The sequence below is a fragment of the Larus michahellis genome, chromosome 1, assembly GCF_964199755.1.
Source record: "Larus michahellis chromosome 1, bLarMic1.1, whole genome shotgun sequence".
Lineage (NCBI taxonomy): Eukaryota > Metazoa > Chordata > Aves > Charadriiformes > Laridae > Larus > Larus michahellis.
The window spans coordinates 63,273,118-63,299,162 of NC_133896.1; the positions used below are offsets into that span (position 1 = coordinate 63,273,118).

Below are 26,045 nucleotides of genomic sequence, written 5' to 3' on the forward strand. Positions count from 1 at the left end.
CAAAAATAATCACAGAAGCTTTCCTTGCCCCATGGTGAAATGGCCCCCTGCGCCCCAGGCAGCGAGCAGTTGCAGAGCTCAGCTGCGCCTGTGGTTAATAATAAATGGACTCCCTCAGCCAGGAGCACCTGGCCTGCACACCCCCGTGCTGCTGCCAGCCCCCATCCCCTCCCGCCTGCTCCCAGGGCTGCATCAGGCACCGCTCCAGCACCCACCCAGCCTCCCTACGCGAGACGGGCACACAGAGGTAAGAGACACGCCAGGGCATTGCTCCATGAGGTCGGTGTGCCGCATCGGTCACGAGGGGAAGCGAGCAGGGACGGTTTGGAGGAGGGAGGAAAGCCGGGCTATGCTAGAGCTGCGCTAGGAATCTGCAAAGTTTCGTTAAAAGGCGAAAGGTCGGAAGGGTCTCGCTGCAAAACTTGCCAAGCTTCAAAAATCTTTCAGCCAGCTCAGGCTGAGTGTTGGCTGAGTTTCCAGCGAACATCAGCTAATTCGTGTTGGGTTTCAGGTGGTGACCAGCTGGTTTTTATCCACCGGCCAGCACAGCTTGAGCACCCCTGGCTGTAGTGCTTCAGAGTTTGAGGGGGGGTTGTTAAAATTCAGAGCACAGCTTGAGCAGCTCAACCGATCCTTGGCGTAACCTTGTTGGTTAATGAATTTATTCCAAAGCTGACTTTGCCCTGGAGAGCAAGGGGTGTGTGTACACGCACACAGAGGGATACCAGAGTATTTGCATGAACCGCTCAGGCTTCTGGCTGCTGAACTTAGCACTGCACAGGCAGAGGTTGTAAGCATAAAGTAAGAGCTTTTGCCACGTTTATGTCATGATATAATTCCATGAACTTAATTAAGATTTTTGTCTTTAAAAGGATTTGGAAAGTGTAAAAAAGCCTTACAATTTTGATCATTGGTGTGTATTGCTTCTTATGACAACGTCTGTCTTGATGGCTTGAGATGTCCAGCAGAACCGGTCCCCCTTTTCCTGCATTACACAGGCGAAGCTGTCCTGTAGAGATGAAATCTTTAGCTTTGGGCAAAGAATCCCTCCTCCTGGGTGTAAGATGGTTCTGTACAGCTCTCGTGTCACACACTGTACTGAGATCGGAGCCATGTTCTGCTAAATGTAACACGAACACAGTACTGTATTCTAATTAACTTACCATCTAAGTTAACAATAGGTACAAAGGACTGAAGAAAAGAATCCTTTCCTCCTGGTGAAGGGGTGAGGAATAGAAAGGCTGGAGAGATAGGACCAAATGCCTAGGGAAAATACGTGAAGCAGCCAGGCACTGAGTGAAACTGCCCCGAGGCCCAGACCAGACCAGTCTCTTAACCTTTTCAACTCCCTCCTCGTCTTTCTCTGTTTGGAAATGAATTTAATTAAAGTGAATAGGAGTTGCTAAGAGACCAGAGGAGTTCTGGAGTTTGTTGCCGGGGCTGAATTGCCACTCTGCTTCAAGGCTTTGCACACAAGGATGATGTAACGTGAGCCTGCATAAAGCACTCCCAGCTCTAGGGAAAGCTGCTCCTTGTAGTTACAGCCTGGTTTACCAGATCTCAGCTTCTTTCTTTATTTTACTGACCTGCATGTTTCCTCCTAGACACCAGCAAAAACCAGGTTCATCTCTTTATAGCATTCCTCTGCCTGCGTCCACCTTGTAGATTTCTCCTTGTGATCTTTCAGGTTGGAGGTGGCAGTGGCTGAGCCGGCAATTTGTCATGAGCAAGTCGCTTTGGAAATTAAAAGGCTGTCTACTTCTAAACTCTCTCTAGTTCATTTCTCCTCATCCTTTCCTCTGCTCCACCACGATTTCAGCCCAGTGTTGACAGTGGGCCAGGTGAACTCTTCCAACTCCATTTCTGCAGTTTAACATTTTACATTGACACCCTGTCTCATGCTTGAAACACCAGGAGTCCCCAGGCAATCCCCTTTGGCAAGGGTTGTTTACCTTCCACGATCAAGACAAGAGGTGCTTTGTTTAGCTTCACATGGTCACACCATTGCTAAATTAGTTATTTCATTTTTACCTGACTTTCGTTATCTCAGGACCATGCATATGCACAAGATGATTAGGAAGATAACCTATAGCCTGGGAAGACATTTGTCCGCTGTGGCACGTGGGACCACCCAGGTGAGAAGATTTCTGCATGGTGAGTAGAGTATTCTGAAACAGTTCATGGGTGGAAAGAGTTTTCCTTATCTAAATGCAGCAGGGTCCTTGCTGGCAGTGTTCTGGGAGCAAAGCAAAGAGCAACAATAGTCTTCATGCATGATAGTCTTATAATATATTGAGTTACTATGGTATCCTTGGTGCTTCCACTCTTTTAAAACATATTCTTTGGGCATGGTTGCAGGGCTTAGTTCATTCACAGTAATGTTAATTTAAAGTAATGTTACTGGAGCCAGTGACAACACATCTGCAAAAATGGTGGCAGGGGAACACTCAGTGATGATGATAGGGATTATTATTCATATTAACAGTAGAGATATTTTGCAAATATTTCACTTACATAAAGCACAGCTTTAGTCTTCATGAAGACTATGAAGACTATTCACAATGTGTGAATTCACCCCAAAGAACAGCTGAAGAGGGTGATAAATTTATTGTGATGATGACAATTTGCCTTTTATAAAACAACTCAATAGTTACTGCAAATACCCACGCAAATAATTCACTCTTCTGTGTTTATCCCCAGGTGCCTATGTCAGGATTCAGCCCTCCATACAGGAAGCCCTGACGGAGGGGAGACCAGTTGTAGCCTTGGAAAGCACCATCATTACACACGGCATGGCCTATCCTCAGAATCTGAGGTGAGGAATTTTGATGTTCCTCATTCAATAAAGTTGTAAGAACAAGGCATATAACTGATGGGTCAGTATCAGTATTCTTCATGAAGCCAAAACCCTTGTAAGGGCAAATCGAAATGTCAGGTGGCTAGGCATGCAGAGTATGAGCTCCAGTGTAAAACAATTGTGTTTGCACTTTTAAGGACACATATGGGGAACCTATTTTTATCTCCCTATCCAACACCTTTAATTTCTGGCTTCCTTTAAAATGTGGCAGCAGATAATGTCATCACTTGCTCTAAGAGAGAGCTGCCAGCTTTTTTGGCAGCGTAGTTTGCACAGACATTGAAAACACTCTGCAGTTTCTTTTGGTGTATCTTTTGTAATGCAAAAAGGACTGGAACACAATAGTGAAATCTGTATAGTGAAATCTGTTCCTTAGCACCACTCAGAGCAGCTACTGTGAGAGCTGCTGGTCCCTCTTGCTGCCTTCTGTGCCCTGTATAGAAACACACACGCCCATCTCTACCCTTTATTTGTTGGTGTTAAGTAGATTTGTGTTTCATTGAGTTACAGTGTCAGAAATCACTGCAGTCTCCCCTCCGTCCTTCTAGAAAGCACAGAAAGGCTTTGGTATTGATTTTCCATCTTGCTTTTTACCTGGCGGTTATTTTACCTGGCATTCTGTCTTAGAAGGAAGCTCTAAAAATTTGGTTTTGGAGAGGGAGTAGTTTCAGTAGTTAAAGATTGCCTAACATAGGTACAGATAGCTGAGAAAGGGGGAGAAGCTGCTGCTCTTAAAAAGGATATTGTACAAATGATCAGGTATAAAACCTGCAAAGCTTAGAAAGATCTAGTCTGCAGCGCTAAAGTATCCTCAGGCTGCAGATTTTTGGCATTATTGTTACTCTATATCCAACTGCCTGTATTGTGAAAAATATATCCCAGTCGTTTGAGAAGGGCTATGATCTCAGAGAAATAACAGGTAATAGATACAGAAACATCGTATTTTGAGAAGATCCCCATTTTCAGTAGTCTATTGTACAACCAGATTTGCCTGTAAACCAAGTGATTTTTTTTAAAAAAATGAATCACAGAGTTTGGAAATTGCAGTTCTGAAAGTGGGAGCTCTGCATTTCTGCAAATTCAAGTGCAAAGAATTCTGCCATTAGGAAGATACAGAAGAGGAACTGGACCTAGCTGAAATCACAAGAACTGTATGAAACTGGAAACAATGGCCGTCAAATGTGGCAGTTTTCTTGTCTGATTTTTTGCCTCACTAATTTTGTAATTGTTGTCTTATCTTACTCTAGCATGGCCAGAGAGGTGGAAGAAATTGTAACAACAAATGGAGCAGTGCCAGCCACTGTAGGTATTTTAAGGGGTCGGATCCACGTGGGACTTACAGATGAGGAACTTGAGTTCTTGGCAAGCAGTGAAAATGTAGTTAAAGTGTCTCGGAGAGATCTTCCTTTTGTCCTCAGCCAGGTATGGTATGCAGACTTTCGATTGTGGCGTTTTCTATACAGCAATAATATAGTGCTCTCCAGCTTCAAGCCAGGTGGCTTTTAGACCTCTTGAAAATATCATGTGAGGTGGTATCTTATTGGTAAGCTCAAACGTGGTCCTATCTAGAGTCAAAATGCAACAGAGTAAGGGAATGTTAGCCGTGAAATAGGGCTCCTGCAAAGTCATTTTGGGTTGTCTATCAAGCCATAAGCCCTTGGCTAAGAATATTCTTATTGGCATGATAAAGTATCATCACATTACATGTAAACTATGTGACGCGCAGGCCATCTTGAGCTTAAGGTGACAGCTTAAGGTGACACTAGCTGCCCATGAAGCCTTCTGGTTGGAAAGCCCTGGAGAACAAAGGCCTTTGCTATCATCAGGGCAAGAACGGCTTACATAGCAGGGACGATGATTCCTCTGCATTTTTGCCTAATAATAGAATATTTTTATCAGAATTTCACTTGTCAGCTGGTGACAGCAGGCTGTTGTGACATTGCTGCCTGTCAGACCCCAACCATAGCTGCCTGCACACAGTATTCTCCAGGCCACTCTGGGTGCTGACTGTGACTGGTTATCCCCTGACAGGGCTTGTCTGGTGGCACTACCGTGTCCGCAACAATGATTGCTGCACACAAAGCAGGAATCCCCGTGTTTGTGACAGGCGGCATAGGAGGTGTCCATCGGGGAGGAGAGAACAGTAAGAAAATAAATACATTCTACCTTTATCTATGTTGCTACTGTTTTATTTAATTCCATCTTTTTCCTTTTTCCCAGTCTATCCTGCAGTAACTGTCTGTTGAGGAGAGTAAAGTTATCATTCTTCTTGACCATACTACAGTTGTTTTCTCCCCAGTGTCTCCTTTCCAGAAGCTTCAGAATATTCCTCTTGAGCACTGGCCAGTTAAGAGGGTGGCAGTTTCTCTTTATCCTTTGCTTTCACGGGGTTATATGGATATCATTTGCTGGTGCAACAGGACCTGACTGTACCTCTCCCACTTTGTAATGTCTGAATAACCTGATACTGGCTACCAAGCACAGTGTTGTTATCAACTCTCTCTCAGCTGAGGAGGAGGAGAGTCTCACCACAAAAGAGACTTAGGCCCTGGGCTGTGTTAGAGGTGCATGCTCTTCTCTGGAAAATGGCCCAGGCTTGGCAGTGTAGTTTGTGACCTTTAAGTACATTCTCTCTTCTTAGCCATATGTCTTCCTAGCATAGCGTAAGTGCACTGCCCTGCTGGATGCCACCTCTTTCAGATGTGATGTAAATTCCAGACCAGGGAGTTTCCTGAAGTCAGCAAAGCTCCTGTGGTGCTTTTTTTGCCAGCGATGTCAATACCAAAATCAAAATCTACTTAAATTATATTCCATCTCCTTGAATTTTGTCCTTGCTTTGTAACAACTTATTTCTTTTCTACCAAATTTTTGCATGCTGTTTATTGATGTGATGAAAGAGCTGAGAGATACGCCTCTGCCCTCAGCCACGTGACTTCTTTTTGTCTCTTTCAATCGCAACTCCTAAAGGCATGATCTAAACCTGTAATATTTGTTTGTGGATCTAAGTGGCTACAAAAGCAGGCAGTGGCATCCCAGGCACATATGGCTTTTTAAGAGGGCAGATCACATCAGCCTGAAATACAACACAATCACCCACACAACGGCTGCTTGTCCCTTAACAGCTCTGGATGTGAGTGCTGACTTGACAGAGCTAGGACGAACTCCAGTTGCTGTTGTATCTGCGGGAGTCAAGTCTATCCTTGATATTGGCAGGACACTGGAATATCTGGTAGGTAGCATGGGCTGCTGAGCCTGAAAGCAGATAATGCTGTACTTTGTGTACAGAATGCCCAGTGGTGTCGGGGCAGGTATTAAGCCTCAGATTTTTACAGATGACCATCAAGACGACATGAAGCCGTATTTACAGTTTTCTTGTCCTGGGGCTATAAAAACACTGGGCTGTTCCCTAACATAAATCTATCCATGCCCAAGGGGCCGTTCCAGCAGCTGTTCCAACTGAGGCAAAAGGCAGAGCTAGCCATGCCCTCTTTCTCTGCCCTTAGACAAAGCAAGTCTGCAAAGCCCCAGCTTTTCTGGGGCAATGCTCCAGAACTGATGGATCAGGCAGGCTAGATCCATCAAACACTAAAATAATAATACGAATATAAAATATTTATATTTTAATATTTATTAAAATTATTTGTTATTTATATTTATTAAAGTATTTTCTTATATAAAATAATAAAATACAGAATTAAAATGGGAATCAAGATGACTTTCAGTAGAGTCACTTTTTAAGGTTTGGTATGTGGGCAGCCACCAGGGCCAGCACTTCAGGCGACAGCCAACGTCAATACTTCTCAATCGCAAACAGAACTCATTTATATTCCTGTCAGCTCATCACATATCTTCAGATCACAGGTTGTTTCCTTGGAATCGCTATTGTGCTAATGACAGCTGCATGGCTTTTGACCAGCTCTGAGCACAAGCAAAGTACGTGCATGTCTCCTGTGTCTCAGTAAGCCAGATTCCATCTAACCGGTTACCAAGTCTGGCTCTTTGCTTTGAAAAATGTTGGTGATAGAACAGAATAGAATGGGATGTGTAAAAATAACCAGATCCTGTGCTAAAGAAAGGCAGTTTCTAGCTCGGTAGAAGGAAAAAGTCCCAGTCTTTTGGTGGGTCCCCTTTCCCTCCACTGACTACCTGCTTGTCTCACCTCCGCTGCTGCAGGAGACTCAGGGAGTCTGCGTGGCTGCCTTTGGTGAGTCAAGGGAGTTCCCAGCCTTCTTCTCACGCCAGAGCGGCTTCCAGGCACCGTATCACGTCCGGGATGAAGAGGAGGCAGCTGAACTCATTGGTGTGTTTCAGAAGGGAAAGGCCCATGTAGGGGCCTGGAAAAGAGGGACACAAAAATCACCTTGGATGAGGCACTTTTTTTTAACTTTGGAGAAGAGTTTGCCCTGAAAAACAAACCATTCCACCTCCCCTGTTTCTGCTTCAGTGCTTCAAAAATAAAGAAGCACGGAAGTTTAGTCTTTACAGCAAGCTTTTTCACTAGCTGCAGCCGCCTTGGCATGCTCATACACGTTTTGTTCACACTGGTGAAGGGCAGGGAACAAGTGAGTTAATGTGCTTACAAAAGCAGCTTCTGGGCCTTCAGAAGAGGAATCAGTTTTCTTTAAAAAAAAAAAATATTGTTTGCCCCTTTTATGGTACAGACAGATTCAAAATAAAGAGGCAGATGTAAATTGATTGGTAGCTGGAAAAGAGCCTGTCCTAGAGTCAGCTAAGACCAGGAGCTCCAGCAATGTGGGTTCCCTCACGCGCGCCCACTCTCCTCTATCCTTTTCCTTCAGCATTTAATTTATCCAAGGAGAACTGCTAATGATCTGCCTGTCCTCTCCCAGCCAGCGCTCTGGGGCTAGGCCTGAGCAGCGGGGTGCTGATAGCAGTGCCCTGTCCCGAGGAGCGAGCTGCCTCGGGCCAGGTCATCGAAGAGGCCATCCAGCAAGCCCTCAGCGAAGCCAGGTGAGAAGCAATCTAAGCCCTATCCTTTGCTCACACAGTGAGCCCACAGGGTGAACCGGTGAGCACAGCTTAACCATGGGCATGGGTGAGCCCACAACACGCCTTCAACTGTAGTTTTGTCTAGCCTGAAGCTTGTTTACAGGCCATTTTATGGTATGTGTTTATGGAGATAAAGTATCTGCTATTAGCAGTGCTTCTCCTCTGATGCTATTTCAGCTCAGTCCTCCTCATCTGCATGCATTTTGTTTGTACTTGCAGGTCCAAGGGGATCACAGGCAAAGAACTGACCCCTTTTATGTTACAGAAGATCAATGAATTAACTGATGGGAGATCACTGGAATCCAGTATCCTTTTACTGAATGGGGGAAAATAAAGTACTCCAGTGTACCTCATATGTCTTCTGATAATGCTTGGTGGAAAACACTGTCACTTTTTTGACAGTCTAGAAAGGGGCAAACACTTCAGTATCTGCAAACAGATGAGAGCTTAGCTACTGCATCCTGCTTTTCCAGGAGCACCCTTACTGTCCTCATCCACTTTTGCATTAAAAATTGGAGGCCAGCACAGACAGCAGGTAGTCCAGAGCCTAAAGAGATCCCTCACATCTGATCCCTGAACTTGCCTACTCCGTGGTGGAGTCTCAGGACATTGTTGTCCATGGTGGGGTACTTACCACTGGAAGGTACCTGGGCTTCCCAGAGCACTGCATTGTGTATCACACTGCCTTATCCAACTCTTTATGTGGGTGCAGAGTAATAGAAACTTGGAAGGAAAACACCCCTGGGTGAGCAGGAATCCTCTTCCACAGGCAAGAGAAAGGCAGATCTACTTGCTGGGATGTAAGTGTAGGATCTGTGAGAGCCAGGTTCACATCCAGGCTCTGCTGCCAGCCCTCTAAGAGACCTGGTCAGTCAGGACAGATTGGTAAAGGCATTTTTGGATATTAGAGCTGTATGCAGCCACAAAGCAGGGCTTTCAAAGCCTCTGATACTCTGCTCCCAGAGAAATTGCTGAAAAATTGCTTATAGAGACTTGGCAAAAATCTCAGTAGGCATTTCCTTCTGGAAAAGCTGGCAAAGATCCTCTGAGTTTTTTAGACTCTCTGGCTCTAGTTTAAGCACTTCACCTTCTCTTTTCTCTCTGTAGCCTTTGCTTCTGTTCCCTATCTGTCAAACAGAGATGACAGGTTTCCTCTCCATGGACAGAGGGGGAGGAATGTGAAAAAATTTAAAAATTCAGGGTGTTCATGCAGTATTGTAACCCAGTACATGTGCCCCAAAAGGATTATAGTATAGAGGCATCAAATCTATCAAGTCTTACAGCATGTATTTTCTGCTTTCTCCTTCTAGGCAGTTCCTACGTAGGCTTCTGATGGGTCGGTCTTTCTGGTATTTTTTCTTTTCCTCAAAGAAATGCCAAACAGACCTTGCTCTGATCCAGAACAATGCCAGAGTGGGCAGCTGCATTGCAGTGGCCCTAAGCAAGCTACAGAAAGCCAGAAGAAAGGGAAACCTGCCTCGGCAAGAAGACACAACCCCACCTCAGCCAGTGAGTCCCCTGCTGTCCTCCACATAATGCTTCTCTGCTGACAGCACAGGATAAATTTATATCTATTCCCAAAAGTAAAAGGTGACTCAGCCAGAGACCGATCATTCTGCTTCACGCGGGCAGACATTCTCTCTTTAGTATTTTTTATTCTTCTCAGACAAATACCCTCTCCTCCTCCCCCACCCCCATTTGCAGGGAATAAACACTGGCAGTGGCCTAATTCCGTGAAGTCTTAGACCATCAAATCCATTAAAAATTTAATCACCTTTTCACCTTTTACTGTGCCCTTACGTACAACTTCAACTGTATTGATCTCAGTGCCAGGGAACTCGTGACTACAGGAGTAGTCCTGGAAGAGGGTGGAGGGAGATATTTTGAGCTGCTGAGCCATAAGCGTTTTATAAATATCTCTCTTTGCTGGCCTCCTGCTCATGATTGCCAAAATTACAAGAGGTACAGCGTATCCCAAACGAGATCCATTATAACCCTAATACTTTATTCACTATCTTGGATTTCGTGTGTGCCGCATAATTTACAGGAAATCTATTTTAGGTAGTCTTTAGAGAGATGAAAATTTTTCAAAAACCCATTTGCAATAGGATTTGTCAACATAAAAGAGGGAAGTGAATCCAGAGGCAACAACCCAGCATTTGATGGAATGAGAAAAAACAGCTGTATGTCCCCAAAGAATCTGGAAACTTCCTGTTTGTGGAGCTGTACTGCTTTTTCTGGCTTTGTAGGACAATAAGATGACAGCGATCTGTAAAGTGTCACTGGGTATGGCAATTTCTCCACGGAGCTTGCAAGAAATGACTGCATTTTTCTGCCCACTTTTTCCCCATTTTCTTTGCTTTTTTACACAGCAGTGCTTGACTGTTTCTGGGGTTTGGTAAGTCAGAAATTGTCCCAGGAGAGATGGCTTCAAGGGCACTGATGTGACCGGACTCATGCAACTTCTTATATTACTCTATCACCACACAGAGAAACTGCCAGCACCCATTTGTCTGCACAATAACATCCCGCCTGCCATGCTTGGGCTGGCTATGAGCAGGCGTAATTCAGAAAGTAACATATAGAAGAGATTTGGATTCTTTCTAATTGGGACTGTACAGACACATGTCTAGCCATCCAAAATAAGCACAGGCCTTCACAGTCTAAATAAGATAGCTCCAAGAGGGTGGGAAAAGTGACTAGGAAAAGGAAAGATGACTTGGAAGTATTTTCCTCAAGTCCTTCCAACCACTTTTTACCTCTTTCTTCCCTCTTAAAGGTGGTGATTGGAGGTATCAACGTTGACTTTATAGCCAAGGCGCAGAACCCTGTCATCCTGGTACTGTATCTACAGCAGTTTTCTTAGCACCACTGCCATTTCCAGCTACTTTTACAGGAGTGCCAAGCCAAAGAGGGGTGGGGGGAAGGTGGTATCCATGCACGATATCCACATGTCTGTATGCACACACGTGCACAAACTTGGGAGGCATCATGCTGCATATTTGGCGTGTTGTCTAGGTGGGCAATGGCGTGATACATATTGACCTACTCCATTCTTGTGCTGAAAGTCACTATCCCTACCACTCAAGACAGGGACAGAGCAACGTCTCATCCTTACAATCTCCACATACGACTCTGGCCTCTACAGTCTATGTTAATGTGCCTTGGGGCTATTCTCTGATGCCACAAGCCCAAAGAGCTATTTTAGCAGAAGAGCTGCCAGGGCACTCTTGAAGCACATATGTGAAGAGCTAGAAGCAATACGTAAAGACCCTGCCTGTGCTATAACAACCTCTAATTCAAGTACAAGCCCTGTAGGGAGGAAATCCCCAGGTAAGAGCCAGCTCTGGCTGCCTGGGACTGTCTTAGCTATGGAAAGCATGACTAGGAGCAAGACTCTCTGTGCAGGGTACTCACAGTGGTAAGAAACCTTTGAGAAAAGTAGTACTGACAGTTGCAGCTAAACAAGAGTACCAACTTCCTCAGGCACAAAGGATTTGAGTCACAAAAGAAAGGAAAAAAAAATTGAAAAAGATGGCTTTAGAAAAATAGAACATTTTAAATGTTACCAGACCCTCTCCCTCTCAGTTCGGTTTGGCCAAGAAACAACGAAGAACCTAAAGTGGAAGAGACCTGGGACATTCCCATGCAAATGGCAGCCATTTGCATGGCCTATACAATTTTTATCAAGCTATATGAAGTACTACAGATTGAGGTGGTGAAACTTGCTTAAAAGTTGCTTGATGTCTCAAATTACTCTATGCTGATTGCCAAGGCAGGAAACTGCTGCCATCAGACGGGGCAGTCTGTGAAAACCTCTTGGTAGATAGGGAAAGATACACACTCGGGAAGCTGTCCTTCAGGAAGTTGGCTATTCAGTGATACAGAGGCCAAACGGTATTATAATGGTCAAGGGTAACACATGCTGTGGCATCAGCTGTGAAGGCTTGGAAAGCCAAAAGTTCAACTGCTTCAGCTGTGATCTAACTGATAACTTACATACCCCACACTCGGCTCTCAGGATAAGGAGCTAAGCTGTGTCCAAGGGTGGGCACCCACCCGTTGGCATGTCAGACATGAGTGCAGATCCCTGGACCACCCATGGCATGGTGAGAGGCCAAGGGCAGCTATAGACCCTGCTGGGAACAGCTGACAGGGGAAGAGGAAAAAGGGGATTTTACTGTTGCATGAAAAAGTGAGGCATTAGCTGCCCTTCTGTACACCAGCAAGACCTAGAGCTGATGTCCAATCGTGCCAAGCTGCAGGAGTATTTGGGAACTGACAGCCAAAACGTTCCTGCTGACAGCTGCTGGGGTTAGGCACCGAGGAAAAGGCACACTCAACAGCATTGCTTTGTTTTGGCTTTTAAAGACAGATTTTTTCAAAGAGCTCAGCACCCAGCAAGTCCCACCCTTATGCGTGTTGGATTTGTCGCAGAGGGTACCACTCGCACCTCGTGCTGTCCCAGTTAGCAAGAAAGCAGCTGTATTCTGTCCTGGTTGTAATTCCCACATGGCTTTCAAGGCTATCCAGAAGCAAAAAGTGCTTTATAAGTAACTGTCTGACCTGCAGAGAAGGATGCACGGTCTTGTTCAGAGAAAGGTGCTAGAAGAAGCATTGTGGTTATAACTCTCTCAGGATATCCAGAAGTTGAGCAGAGTCATTTTTACATTAGGAATTCAAACCTCTTAGGACAGGGAAGAAGGTCACAGAGACACTCTCAATTCTCTGAAATATTGACAGAAAGCATCAGCCTACTCTTACTTCAAATCACCTCAGCAAGCCCATTTTCATTTAAGTTCTTTCACCTTGACCCGCCCCACCTGAACACAACATAGAAGGGACACCCGAGTACCACTCAGGTTTAGAGTTACTGGCTGAGCTGGCAAGGTGTGATGAGAGCTGATCATTTCTTCTTCAAAAGCAGGCTGCTAGTTTCTCTCTCACTGCACCCACCTGCTACTTTGAAGAGAGATTTACATCTTCATTTCTTTTAGGCCGTGTGGGGTTGTACAACAGCAGAGGACACCCGCAGCTGGGTCCCTGGGTGGGAGGCTGGTACATCTGCTGTTAGGGCAAGGCTTGCTATAAAAAACCCAAAACTCTGCCTTTGGGATGTGCAGGGAGCTAAACGATCAGCATGTCAGACAACGAAAGGAACTCATAAGTATTTTCAACATTCCTGCAGGCATCGGTTTTGAAAAACAGACAGTGGAACTGCATAAAATAGGGTTTGTGCTCATTACTGACGGCAGTTAGTACCTCTTTTAATATTGAAATAGGGGCCAGCGTTCAAAGCCATGTTGTTTGACTCACCTAAACAAGCCTCCTTGCTTTTTACTTTGGAGTAGGTGTGGGGTTTTGTTGTTTTTTGTTTTTCCCTTGGCTGCCTCTATTATGGATAGTGAGTTTCAGAATTAAAATGGCCAAGCTCAGTGCTTTGGAAATCTGCAACGCTCAGCAGGAGACAGTTACAGATGGAAATATCCTCATTCCTGGCAGTGCCAGTGGCAATTCCCAGGGAGCATGAGCAAAAGTAACGGAGGGGCATCTGGTTTAATGAGGAGTGACAAGTAGTGGAAAGATGGACAGAGGCCATAGGTTGCTTATATACAGTCAGTTCTCTCGGGTGGTCTGAGCAGTTCAGGGCTTGGAAAACTGCCAGTCAGAAAAGCAAAGGTGTCAAGAATTGGCACTAAGTCCTACAGGCTGCAGAACTGGGGAGAGTCAGGGCAAACAAACACAGCCTGTAGGTCAGAAGAGTAATAAAAGAGCATAGTTAGATGGGAGGAGCCTCTTACAGTTGCAAGGCCGGATGTGGAGGAAAGCATTGTGTGCAAAGGACAGAGGTACAGCTTCGGGTGGGGGAAGAAGAAGGGTCCTTGGGGAGCTTCACTATGAGTTTTGAGAATGCCCAAGAACAGTGATGGGTTGGAGGCAGAATATTTCACGCTGTGAGACAGCAATACATTTACTTGTTTGGAATAGATAGTGGTGCTTGCAAGCAAGAAAAACATATATGTGCAGGGGTATTCTGGTGCACCTGGGCTAACAAGGGGCAGAGAGAATGTGGGCCAGGAGCTGCTGTATGCGGGCACGCACACGCTTCAGCGCTTGCCACCCAAATGCTCAACATACTCGTGAAAGCTCTGAATTATCCAGAACTGTGAAGATCATTATGACCACCAGCGGCAAGCTGTCCTCAGAAACGGAAAATATGTTTCAGGATTTTATGAAACAAGAGCTTTAAAACCATTTGATAGTCAGATGAAGCCCACATTGATCTGAGCACTTACTGGTGTAATTCTTCTGGCAGGAAAATTAGAAGGAGGAGGAGATGGGTGAAGGACTGCCTGTGTTCTGACAATTTGGCTGTTTGTGACAGACTGACAGATGGACAGAGGAGTGGAAGGCAAAGGCAAGAGAAAAGAGAAGTTGATAACCACATAGGTGGAGAAGAAGGGTGTTTTTGATGAGGGAGATGTTTGGGAAGAGAAGGGTGAGTGAAAAAACTATTCAGACACTGAAACAGATCCTTCCACAAGTAAAGTACAGAGGCAGCATAAGCAAAGGTAACAAATCTCATTTTACCTTCAAAGAGAAAAAAAACCCAAACAACCACCAACAACAAAAGTGCCAGACTGCTTAAGTGGGGGGAGCTAAGGGGCCTGGAAGGCAGCTGCAGAACCCATCAGGTCTGGGTCAGCAGCTCTGGAGTCCCAGCACTGGTGTGAACAGGTAAATTCAGAGCTTGTATCCACTGAAACGCTCATTAGCATTGTTCTAAGTCTTAGTAAATAAGACCAAAATAGCAATGCTTTGGAAGACCAAACTGATCTCCCCTCCTAGGGAGTGAGCCTTTGTCATCAAAGCTGAAGCGTGTAGATGGGCTGTGGAAGTTTGCATTGCCCTCAATCTGGTAGCTAGATGGCTTCTGCCCCCTCTAATTGCTGACCTACGTTTCAGCAGCATCAACTTCACCTCACATGTTAACGGAGACATAGCATCTATGCCAAGCAGCCCTCCCAGTTTTGCCAATTAACAATTTTTTCTTCCAGGGTGGTGGGCAAACAAACACTGGAAGAGTGAGACGAACCTTTGGTGGCGTTGGAAGAAACTTGGCAGGTGCCTAGTGCTTGGGTTTGCCTGTGGGTGCATGCCAGCTGTGATTTGTCCTTTGGTATTCCTTCAACAGCAGGAGCTCTTGAGTGCTGTTAACATCTGGGACACGTAAGGCAATATACCAGTGGGCAGACTGCCTGGAAAAGGCAGGGGCCATTCCAAGAAATTAGAGGGAAGGGAGTTGGGGGTTAGGAAAAGAAAGGTCCACGAATACAAAGTTAACGAGTACGTAGTACAGTGACCCCAAACCAAAGTTAAATAAGCATCAGTGATCTCCAGCGACTGCTGAACAGCCTGGCCCTCAGTGATGAATTAATGCCAGGTTACAGTTGCAATAGAAGTATGTCGTGAACAAGAATTTGAAAGGAATAGGCTTATTCAAAGATGATGATCCATGCACCACAGACAAGAGGAACTGCGGTGCAGGAATTACTGTAGAAGAGAAAGGGCTACAGTTGTTGGCAACAAGAGAGGATCACACTTGTACCTGGTGCTCCCCAAGCAGCAGCAGACCAGCATTCAGGTATTGAAATTACCAGGGGCAGATTACAAAACAATTTTAGGATTATTCCATCTTTTTGACCTTTCCCAAATCTTCCTAACACAAATCTACTACCATTTCAGATCACAAATGGGGAAGCTTGAGTAGAAAAAAATAATGCCACCTCCTGATATATAATGTGTGGTAACTTGAAGGGAGAGGAGGAAGGGTTTCCCATGAATCCGCTCAGATTCAGTAGTTCTAGTAAGACAGCGTGATGGGAACAGCAGTGGGAAGGCTAGCAGCAGGAAAAGCCGCGCACAGGAGCAATGTGTGAAAGCCCACATGCCTGTGATGGTAAAGGAGATGATGCCAGGGTTTCTTCCCTGATGCAGAAGTTTCTTCCACCTTCTTATCTTTCCCTTCATTCCCAGATGTTCCAAAAAGTCCAGAGAATTCAGGGTGCTGGTGCAGCAGGCAGATGTAGACCACCCCACTTAACCCCAGCTAGCCATTTGCAGCAGCTGTGGCTGAGTTTCATCTTGAGCATCCTCCCAAACAAGGATTGATGTGCATTAAGTTCTCCAGGAGAGGGCTTTCCTACAGACACTCATTCTGCACAGGCTGTCACTGTGTTCACAGTGCTCTGATGGATTTATTAATATCTTTGTTTGCATTTGCTTTTTAGACTGCTTAAGCCGTCTTGGACAGACTCCTCTCTTTTTATCAGCTGTGGGGAAGGATGAACATTCAGAGTCCATCCTGCACTACTGCCACCACATGGTACGTTGCACAGTAGTGTCACCTCAGAAGCATCCAAGTGATGGCGTTGCATAGAGGGAAAAGCCTTCTCAACCCTGGCAGACATAAGAGAGTAGGAATAATTCAATGCTCCTTTACTTACAGACAATTAGAAGGCAAGGAGCCACCCCCCAAAACACAGGCTAGATGTATGTACCACTTGGAGTATGAACCATGGGGTCTGAATTCAGCTTTGGGGAGCGGTGCTTGAAGGAGCAAGAGAGGTAAATCAGGAGGAACCATGAAAAACGCTAGGAAGGCCTAAGCACAGCCATAAATATGCAAAGCCTGACCTTGAGGCTAGACAAAGTATTGCCAAAACCAGCCTGGTTTGGGTAAAGCACAAGACAGAGAAAACCTAGAAATGGGAGCCCAGGCGGGACACCTCCCAAGTTCAGAGGAGTAGGGTCCTCCCCATAGCCACGTACACCCCTAACTCTGCACCAAAGGAATACCTGACTTCAGCAGCAGCTTGTCCCCCAAGGTCAGGGAGCCAGGAGCAGCAGGAGCTCGCCAGGGGCTGCAAGGCAGAGCCTCACCACCTCCAGCAGGGAGCAGGGAAAGCCAGGAGAAGAGTCTCTATAGTGAAGAGGCAGGGCTGAGGGCAAGCCAGGGGTGTGAGTGGAGACCCCAGGTGAGGCTGAGTCTGGGCCATTAAGGCCCATTAGTGCCCTCAGGGCCCTGGTATCCAAACAGAGAACATGGGCACCTTAGTTCTGGCTACCTGAGCAATTCAGTAAATGAAGCAATAAGAACATGAACTCTTTATAAAGGCTTTGTAGCAGCAGGTCTATAATCCCTCCTCTACCCAGCACAGCGCACTTTGTGCCATCAAAGTCAGCAGTCTCCCAAGAGAAGGTCGACTAGCTGGCCAGCTGTCAAGCAATTCTTGGCTGTAATAAAACACATTACTGCTAGTGTTGGAGAGGACCCTTTCCTTAAAATCTCCAACTTCCCTGTGAACTACTGGCAGGGATGCATTTCTTCATCCTCACATATATTCCAAGAAATGCCCTGAATTCTCTAAGTCGATCATTCACAAGACCCACAGAGGAGGGATGCCTCATACCTCTGTCGGCAGCACTGCTGTAAAAATGGTTCCAAGGCTACCCTCAAAATCAAGCTGTGTGGTCAGTGGGGTGGATAACATAACTGCTAGCTGGGGTGTGTCACCAAGACATGGCCAGCACGTTGGCAGGCCATCGAAGTGTCACACAAGCTATGGGAATGGATGGCGGGAGCAGGCGGGGCTGCAGGCCACTTCCGTTACAACAGAGACACAACGTATGGAACTGCACGGCAGAGACCTCTCACTCTCATTTACTAAATGATTTCTTTAACCTGTGGCATTTGTTGTAAATATTAAAAAATAGCCACCTGCCAGCACTGTCTGGACCAAGGTACCTCTGAAATGTTGTTTATCTTAAGGGAGAAGGGAGGTTGAAAGGGAGAACGGCAAGCTGGGCTACCGATCAAGTGGGCACACAGGAAAAATGAGCCCAGTGTGCCAGGGAAGAGAAACATGCTCCAGATGTAACTGTCCTCCCTGTTTTAGGACATGAAGGCCGTTCTTCAGCTGGAGGGGAAGAGCACAGCCACTTACTGTGCTGTGATCACTAGCACTGGGGAGCTGAGCGTCGGCTTGGGAGATATGGACATCCACCACCAGATAACAGAGCAATACGTAAGCATACCACCTGATTTGTAAGCTTTTTCTTGTGAGAAGGAGCGTGGATGTGTGTCAGAAGCCAGCTTGGTGAAGCTGTACCAGGAGGGAGTGAGTGTGCAGAGGCAACGTGGGAAATCCTACAGTTAATCCCCTCATGTTGGCCACTCAGATAGCAGCATGGCAAGCTACCAGAGCCCCCTGGTGCTGCTGACCCAGGTGGAGCTTCTGTCTGTTTCTGCTCCATACAGTATCACCACTACTATCATCCCATGACATCCAGGCCAGAACTAACCTATAATTTTTGGCACCTCAAAGCCAGCAATAAATCCAGTCCACCTAAAGAAATGGTATTTCCTCCTTTAGGGAAAAATAAAAAAAAGTGAACAGAACACTGGTTAAAGCAAGTTTTCCTGTTCCATCCCCTCCCCACCATCTCTGTTGTTTCTACATGCTGAGTTCTATCAACAGGCACTGCTGCTCAGCACATCCAACCTTCAAAACCTCGGGGCTAATGGAAGCAGTGATTAAGGACTGATTCAGTGAAAGCCCCATCACTGCACCCTCCTTCCCTACTCATTCTTTTGTTGACAGAACAAAAGCTTCATGACTGACAGCGACATGGAAGTTAAGTGCAATTTACTTACCAGTGGCATCCCTATGAGGTGGAGATTTCCTAGGGAAAAATATGGTCATTGCTCCCACTTCCATCCCCACCCTGCCTCTCCCAAGCCTTGGCACAGAAAACCATTACATGACAGATTAATTCTCCTGAGCTTTAGAAAACAGTTGTGGCCAGTGGAAACTCTGAACCGGTCTTCTGCTGCAAGTGCATTCTGGCAGCCCCTCTTTCCAACCAGGATTAGCAGAGACGTGGGAGGGATGCTGCACAAGCGCCTATAGCACTGGCCTGGCGTTCAGGCAGTAGTGGAGCAGCCTTAGAGAGCCAAAGGAGGGAATGGCAGCTCCCCACTCTGCTGTTCCACTGTCCCCCGTCCCAACACAATTCAGTAGGACCCAGGAGTAAAACGCTGTGATGAACGACCTGTCTCAGGAGGCGTTGCACACAAGGGACATCTAAATGATGTGCGCAGCGTAGTCAAGCCAGGCATAGCAGAGGGAATCCTACATTAAATAGAAGCATTCCCTTTCCCTGTAGGTCTCTGACTGACCCATGGGTACCAAAGTAGTCCAGTGAGGACCAGCAGCTATCTTTCTCTGATGGAGGGGCCCTGCCATTTGAGTCCAGCTCTTGATGTCAGGGAGCAGGGGAAGGAGAAGAAGGGAAGGAGATGAGACAAATGGAAAAATCCATTGCCCTTAGGGAATCACTCTTTTAGGTTTGTGCCTGCACCTAAGGACTGTAATACGAATGACAGTCCCGCATCCTGAGTCTGAACACCAATAATTTTGTCCCTCTGCAATGACTCAAGCTGTCTCTACTCTGTGTCCTGGATTTTCACTAGGTGTCCCAGTTCAAGGAGGACCTGTGCCAGGCCCCTCTAGTTTGCATTGATGGAAATGTGCCTCTTTCCACTATTCAGTACGTCTGCCAACTAGCTAGAGAGCATCAGCTAGCAGGTAAGGAGAACTCGCCCAGCCCTGGCTCCGCAGCTCTTAACAGAGTGTGTGCCAAGACACGCCGCACACCCCGAGCGCTCTCCACTGCGGCTTGCTGGAGATGCCCAGTTGTTGCCTGACATGTTATTCAGCACTCCTTTCTATACTCTGCTGCCTCTGCTGCTCTATTTGAAATAGATGAAACATTTCTGCTTTCTCCGAGTTTTTCTCATTCTGCAGCTAAATCCCATTTCCTGTAATGCAGGTGCTATAGCCTTTGGGCACTGCCAGAAAGCCAGGGAAAGCTGCTCTCTTTGCCTTTAATCTCAAGGCAAGCACAAATGTGTGTGCTTCTGCCAGTTTGAGCAGCAATATAGTTTGCTTCCCAGAATAAGTGCTAAGACAACTTTTGAGAGGATTTCTCTGCCACTTCCCATAAAATACATAACCCCCTCCCTTGGTATGCAGGGGATCCTTCACAAGGCTTCCTAAACCTTTGGAGTTATGCCTTCATTTTTAAAAGCAAAACCTGAAGAAGGAGGCAATGTTCTTAAAACCTGGCAGAGGCTCCAAAACCAGCTAAGAGGAGTAACAAACCTGAAGTCTGATTACATCACTCCGGAGCCAGAAGCAATGGCGTCATTGCTGAGCACTGGAGAGGAAACCCTGGGAGACCTTGTCCCCAGCATGAGGAAAATAGTATTTCAGTATCTAATAGATTACACATATAACCCCAGTTGGGCAGATCCGCTAAATCTTCTACGATGCATCCTGCTTGGATGTAGAGATGAACCGCTAATTAATTAATTAACTAACCAATTGCAATGTTGTTTTGAAGTGTGCTATGAGCCAACAGATGAGAACAAGGCCTCTAAGCCATTCCTCTCAGACAGCTGGAAAGCGCTCACATACATTTCCCCCAACCTGCAAGAGCTAAGAGCAATAAATCGGACCCTGGGGAACCCTCTGCCAGCAGGTATTGAATGCTCACAAGGGTCAGTCACACTTTTAGATAACTCAGAACCTAGAGAAGCGCATTTTCCTCCCCAGCCCCCATCTCAAGCAAATCGGGTTATAACACAGTGGGGATTCTTAAGCACTTTTGGTGTCTTCCACCATACCGCCATCTCTGTGTGCGTTGTGTGGCCCAGGCTGGACAGATTATCTACCAAAGAACACAGTAGGCCTGGGATGGTTCCATGTCCAAAACTGGAGATCCCATTTGCCTCACTTCATCAGCTAAACAGGAACAATGTCTGGTTTGTAAACATGTCTCTGAAGCGTGACGCTCTGAGGGCACCTGTCCCAACAGTACCACCCTTTGCAGAAATGAAATATCCCACCACAGGCAGGTGGAAATCCAACAGCTTTAAGACAAGGAAGTCATGCTTCAGAACAGTTTTTTAATCTCTACAGACATAAGTTTAGTCCCACGAGGGGTGGTTTCCTCAGCATAGGATAGAGGTACAGTATGGAAGTCTAACATTGGAGAATTCCGTGTTTCCTATGATTTCAAGAAAAAAATTTATATCAACTGCATTTCAGAAGTGCTCATAAATAGTAGTAGGGGTGCTCATAAATAGGCTGCCAGCCCATAAAAAGGCCAGTCGAGGACCTTTACAGTTATACCACAGTTTTTTCTTCCCCACTCTCTGAAGAGCTGCCATCCAGGTCGGAGGATGTTGTCCAGACTGCAGTGGCCTTGTCCCGCCCTTTGCTGGCCCACTTGCACTGTGTGGTGGTGACCCTTGGCGCTCACGGCATCCTCCTGTGTGGCAAGAGCCTGGGAGGGAGCATCTCGCTTCGTCCAGGAGCCCACGAACAGGTAAGGGCACAGGAGACAAACTCTGAGCTCTCAGAGGCTTTTTTCCTGGGACCATACAGCACCGTTGCTATTTCTGGTGGCATGGCAGCAGTCCTGGGAATCATGGCATCACTGCTGGCAAATGTACGTGTCTGGGGGGTGGAATACACAGCTCTGAAAGAAAATCAAGTTCTCTGTCCATGTACTGCTGGCTCCTAGCAGCAGTGTTTATAGTCAGCTAGTTTTAAATGTGCTTGCCGTGAATATTCATAAGCGCAAGCTTCATTTTTAGGAAGCTTCATTTAAATCGCTGATCTCTTTCAAAGTGTGAAAAAAGATTATTGCCTTTTTTTTTTTTTTTTCCTTTTTCTTTTTCTGGCATCCGTGCAGGTCTGGATGGCATAAGCCACCTCAGGCTTTATCAGCTTGGGCAATTCCCACTGACTTTCCTTCTCTGCCCCCACAGACTGCTGCTGCCAGCCTCTGCGCCACCCACTACCCCGCCATCCACATCAGCAGGGAGGAGATAGTCAACGTCTCAGGAGCCGGTGACAGGTATATTGTTCACTACTTTGTCTTCTCCAGCTAAATGTGGAAGGGCTGCGAGTGGATTTCTTTGAAATTCTACTGCAAAGGCAAATGACATTCTTGAGGAACAGACACTAAGGACACAAGAACAGGACTTGTTACTGTGATCCCTTGCAAAGCTTGCTAAAAATGTCCCCCTGAGCATCCTGGAAGCCAGTCTTGCCATTATTAGTTTTGCTTTTCTTTAAGATCCAAGCCTTTCACGGCAATCTAGTAGTTCTGAATTAGTCCAGGCTGAGCTGCTAAAAGCAAAGTAAACCACCTCACATCAAAGCTGTCTTACTAACTAACGACTCTACTGCCACGCTTCTCCAATGGAAGTGGGACTGCCACTCAGTAGCTAAAATCGCCCGATAAAAGCATTTCATCAGGTTCTGCATTTGCCTCTGGGAATAGCTCGTGCTTCAGAAGAGTCTGCTGTATAATTCGCCGAGCTGTTCACACAATGCTGTACATACGACTAGGAAATGACAGGTGTTATTCCTAGCCCCACTGATCAATTCTCAGTCTGTCAGAATCATATTTTATTATGCTCCTTGTTAACTTGTCAAACTACACGTAGTAGTCAGGGGTTTTTTTCTTCTTGCTTCGTACACTACAATAATTGATTCCACCCTTTCATTGCTTTGGACTAGACCAAAAGGCTGTATGTGACAGATATTTCCTTTTATTTTTCTACTCCAACCTACCAATAACTCAACATAGCAACACTTCTGTTTTATTTTATGAGTGGGCAGAATGAAAAGTCTTTTTCTTTTTTGAAACTTACAGAGTCCTCAATATTTGAGTTAGGATCAATCAACAGCTTCTCGCCAAGCTAGTTAACCCACTTAACACCAGGATGCGTTCCTTATGTCCCAAATCACCTCTGAGATGATTTGACTGCAGACGCAAGCTGGTCTTCTCCAAAGATGACCAAAGTGGTGTTTGGAGCAGTGAGTGGAACAGCAGAGGAATGGGGGCTGGGAGGAACCTTGTGGTGTCAGCCCATCCTAAGGAAAGCTCAGCTTTGTTCACTACTTCTTGCCGATGTGCCCAACCCCCCCGTCCATCCTGGACACAGCCTCCTCTCTGCACCATCTCCTCGGTACACAACTACCCCTTGCCGCAGGACAATTTTTTCTAGAGGCTAATGAAAAAAACTTCTATAGAGTTTCTTTTCCCTTTTTGAAAGCTTAATTTAAGGGAAGACCAAAGGTGAGATAAAGCGTGCCACTGCCAAACACCTCCACTGAGTGACACAGGAGTACTTGAAGTTTGTTTTTCCTTCCGAAGCTATCTGAAAGCTAGCAGCCATTACTGCTCGCATTCCTGCAGTACTATTGGTCTGGAAAACCCATTCCCCACAGTCATCATGTCCATGTGGGAATTTTCATAGTCCTCTTGTTCGTCCAGGGTTTTCCTTCCCGGTAAACTTCAGCTGCTCCACTGAGCTGCAGAAATCCCTCTTCTACAGAGTGCCAAAAAAGGCTGGAAATGCCGGGACACTACATTGACGTACACGCCATCTCCACAGCACGTAAACGGGCAAAGTCCCCCACGCCCAGACTGTTGGCACTTTCAAGGGACTGTGCAGCAGGATGTAACATTCAATGGCGCAGGCACTGTGAACCCTCACACTTTTGAAGACTTGGTCAGGGGACACTGCGCACCCAGAAACAGTGATCCGGGCCACCTCATGCCTCGCTTCGACCCCGTGGCTCTCCTACGGCTGCAGAGATGCTGCCCAAGGAGCCGTGCGTGTGTGCGGAGAGCAGCAGCTGTTTGCTCCTTGCACCCGGCTGCCGTGACAACACAACACCACGTGCCCGCACACGGCATTGCTAGGGGATGCTTCCCCAAATATTTACTCTGAACCCTTGGAGCTGTTGAGAGATTGAACAGGTTTTGGAAACCATGATCTTCCGTGCCTTTGTTATGCATAAAAAGATGTTGATGTAATTAGCCAGAGCGCAAAAAAAAAAGTGGTCTTTTTCCCTTCCCCATAGATTTGCTCGTTAATCCTCCTTGCCATCACATTTTCCTGCCCATATTTCTTCCTCTTAGATGTCATTATCTTCTCCCTTCTTTTTCACTTCTTCTTTGTCCTTTCTTAGCTTCCGAGCGTCATTACTGCATTTAGCTATGAATAAACAGTAGTTGTCCCCAGTCAATCACAAACACCACCCTGCACATATCCGTGCCTCGGCAGAGCCTTCCCCTGCAGGCCACACAGGTGGCAAAGTCGTCCCCTTCTACTGACCGTCTCCTCGGTGCCTCGCGAGGACCTGCAGGTGACCACTGTTGTTCCAAGCACTCACATCATTTCTACTGGGAAATCCCAAATGGAAAACCACGGCTAAATTTTAGAAAACTCTGAAGCTACAATCTCATTCCAGCTTTGGATTTCTTTTTCCAGCTCTGTCTGTTGCCCCACTCACATATACATGGAGGCTTTACCTCTCTTCCCATCTACCCCTTTGGGGATAGGAGGGAATGTAACGAGGCACCAACAAGGAGCAGAGAAGAGATGAAATAATTAAAGAGCAAGGGAAAAAGAGATTCTTCCCTTCCTAGACTCCTTTCTTCTCTCCTGCCTCACCTGGAAAACTGGGGAGAAAAGAAAATGTGGTGGAATGGGAAAGTATGTCAACTTTGCAGATGAGAAGCGAATAAAATGCTAACAATAGCACTATTTGTTACTCCAAATTTAAAAATAAATATAAAAAAGCAAAAACTATTCATTATAACCTCCCTCCTTCTGTTTGACATATCCTGCTTCTGTAGGTGTTGGTTTGGGTCCAAATGAATGCTCTTAAAAATGGATGGTCATGTTACTGAGGTCAAAGTTGTTCCCCAGTGTTCAAAACCGCCTTTCTTTCTCTCCATAGCTTAATGGCGGGAATCCTTGCAGGGATGCTGGCTAAACATGACACAGATACCTGTGTCCGGATGGGTCTTCTTGCTGCAAGCTTGTCTCTCCGTTCCTTCGAGCCAATTTCCCCAGAAATCAGCACTTCCAGTGTCAGCCAGGAGCAAGTCAAGAGCAGGAGCTGGCCAGAGGTAAAGGTGTGGAAGATGGACTAGAGCACCAGGGCTTTCTCAGCCATCACCTCCTTGCACTCCCGACATTGCTGTTTCCAGGAGCTGGGCCGTGTTTTTAAATTTGAGCTCAAAAGCTGGCTCCTGACCAGAGGACTTAGACTTTCGGCATACAATACCTTTTGGGAGCTAAAGTGTCAATGGAGTGCATTTGGTGACAACTTGTATTGCACTGTTCGCGCTCATGTTTTTGTCTGTTGTTGTTTCCTCTCCCTTTTCTTTTTTTTTTTTTTTTGATGGGTTACAGCAACCACAGCTTGGTTCTTCTGTCTACTGCCTGTTCACAGTTTATCTCACCTCCCCCTCTAAGGAGAACACTCATGTGTTTTGGTCTTGGGTAAACCCTCAGAGGAGGAGGCCCCAACCCAGGGAACTTCTTTGTAAGGAAAAACTGGTGACAACCTCATCAGTCTTCCCAAGCCAGGCAGCAAATGCTGCCCTGTCTTGCCTGAAGTCCAGTGCCCCTGGAGAAAGCAGGCAAGACTAACCAAAGATGGGTAACCAGGGGCCAAGCTGGTGGCCTTGAAAAGACGACTGCCCCTTGTCCTGCACACATTCATCTGAACTTGGGGCTTCCTTCCTCCTCAGCCCAGAGTGTCAAGAGCAAACACCCCGCTCACCCACATACACACCTCGGAAAGTTGGAGCAAGCCCCTGTCTCCATGCCTCCCTTTGGGACCACTTGGCAAAACACCGGGTACTTGACACAGAAAACTTCCCACTGGGGGCTGGCTGGAGAGGAGCACTGGCAGACATACAGTCCTTACAGAGCGCTGCCTGCTGGGACCAAAACATTCACTCGCACCTTCGCTTCCCTCCAGAACAAGAAGTCTCCTGGTACCATTGCAGAAGCGCAGGATAATGACAGATAATGAGGAGGGGAAGCAGAGCCCTTGTTTACAGGTGGACACGAAAGCTGTGTAGCTCAAACGACTCTAAAGGCAGGCACAGAGCAGAGCTTCCTTGACCCTGCCCAGGCTAGAGCTGCACGGTTATCCCTCTGCCTTTAACCCCTCCGGCATCTTTATTAGCGAGGACATCTACGCTTAGATCAATTTTATCCTGTTCCACAGCC

General features: G+C 46.4%; 1 protein-coding gene across 5 annotated transcripts; it reads left to right on the forward strand.

Moving 5' to 3' along the window:
* Positions 1 to 25,283, forward strand: LOC141741509 (uncharacterized). 5 transcript variants are annotated; one of them, XM_074582381.1, is made up of 19 exons: positions 1 to 247; positions 2,051 to 2,154; positions 2,701 to 2,815; positions 4,105 to 4,279; positions 4,889 to 5,000; positions 5,980 to 6,086; positions 7,031 to 7,157; positions 7,708 to 7,828; positions 8,087 to 8,172; positions 9,252 to 9,376; positions 10,647 to 10,706; positions 14,926 to 14,992; positions 16,159 to 16,253; positions 17,827 to 17,955; positions 19,404 to 19,518; positions 20,336 to 20,473; positions 21,156 to 21,322; positions 21,768 to 21,856; positions 24,760 to 25,283. In XM_074582381.1, the coding sequence occupies exons 1-19, from the start codon at positions 105 to 107 to the stop codon at positions 24,953 to 24,955; spliced, it is 2,271 nt and encodes a 756-aa protein (XP_074438482.1). In that variant the 5' UTR covers positions 1 to 104; the 3' UTR covers positions 24,956 to 25,283. The 5 variants fall into 5 exon arrangements, with proteins under 5 accessions (XP_074438482.1, XP_074438492.1, XP_074438494.1 ...); XM_074582393.1 differs by having other exon boundaries at positions 227 to 247; positions 2,051 to 2,135; positions 24,760 to 25,241; XM_074582392.1 differs by lacking the exon at positions 1 to 247 and adding an exon at positions 252 to 279 and having other exon boundaries at positions 2,051 to 2,135; positions 24,760 to 25,241.
* Positions 25,284 to 26,045: the final 762 nt, after the last annotated feature.

Excerpts from the sequence above, each read along its gene's own strand:
- LOC141741509 (XM_074582381.1), top strand. The coding sequence starts at position 105 with ATGGACTCCCTCAGCCAGGAGCACCTGGCCTGCACACCCCCGTGCTGC. Across the intron at positions 10,707-14,925 it reads CGCAGAACCCTGTCATCCTG|GGTGGTGGGCAAACAAACAC; the intron begins GTACTGTATCTA and ends TTTTTCTTCCAG. Across the intron at positions 14,993-16,158 it reads CGTTGGAAGAAACTTGGCAG|ACTGCTTAAGCCGTCTTGGA; the intron begins GTGCCTAGTGCT and ends TTTGCTTTTTAG.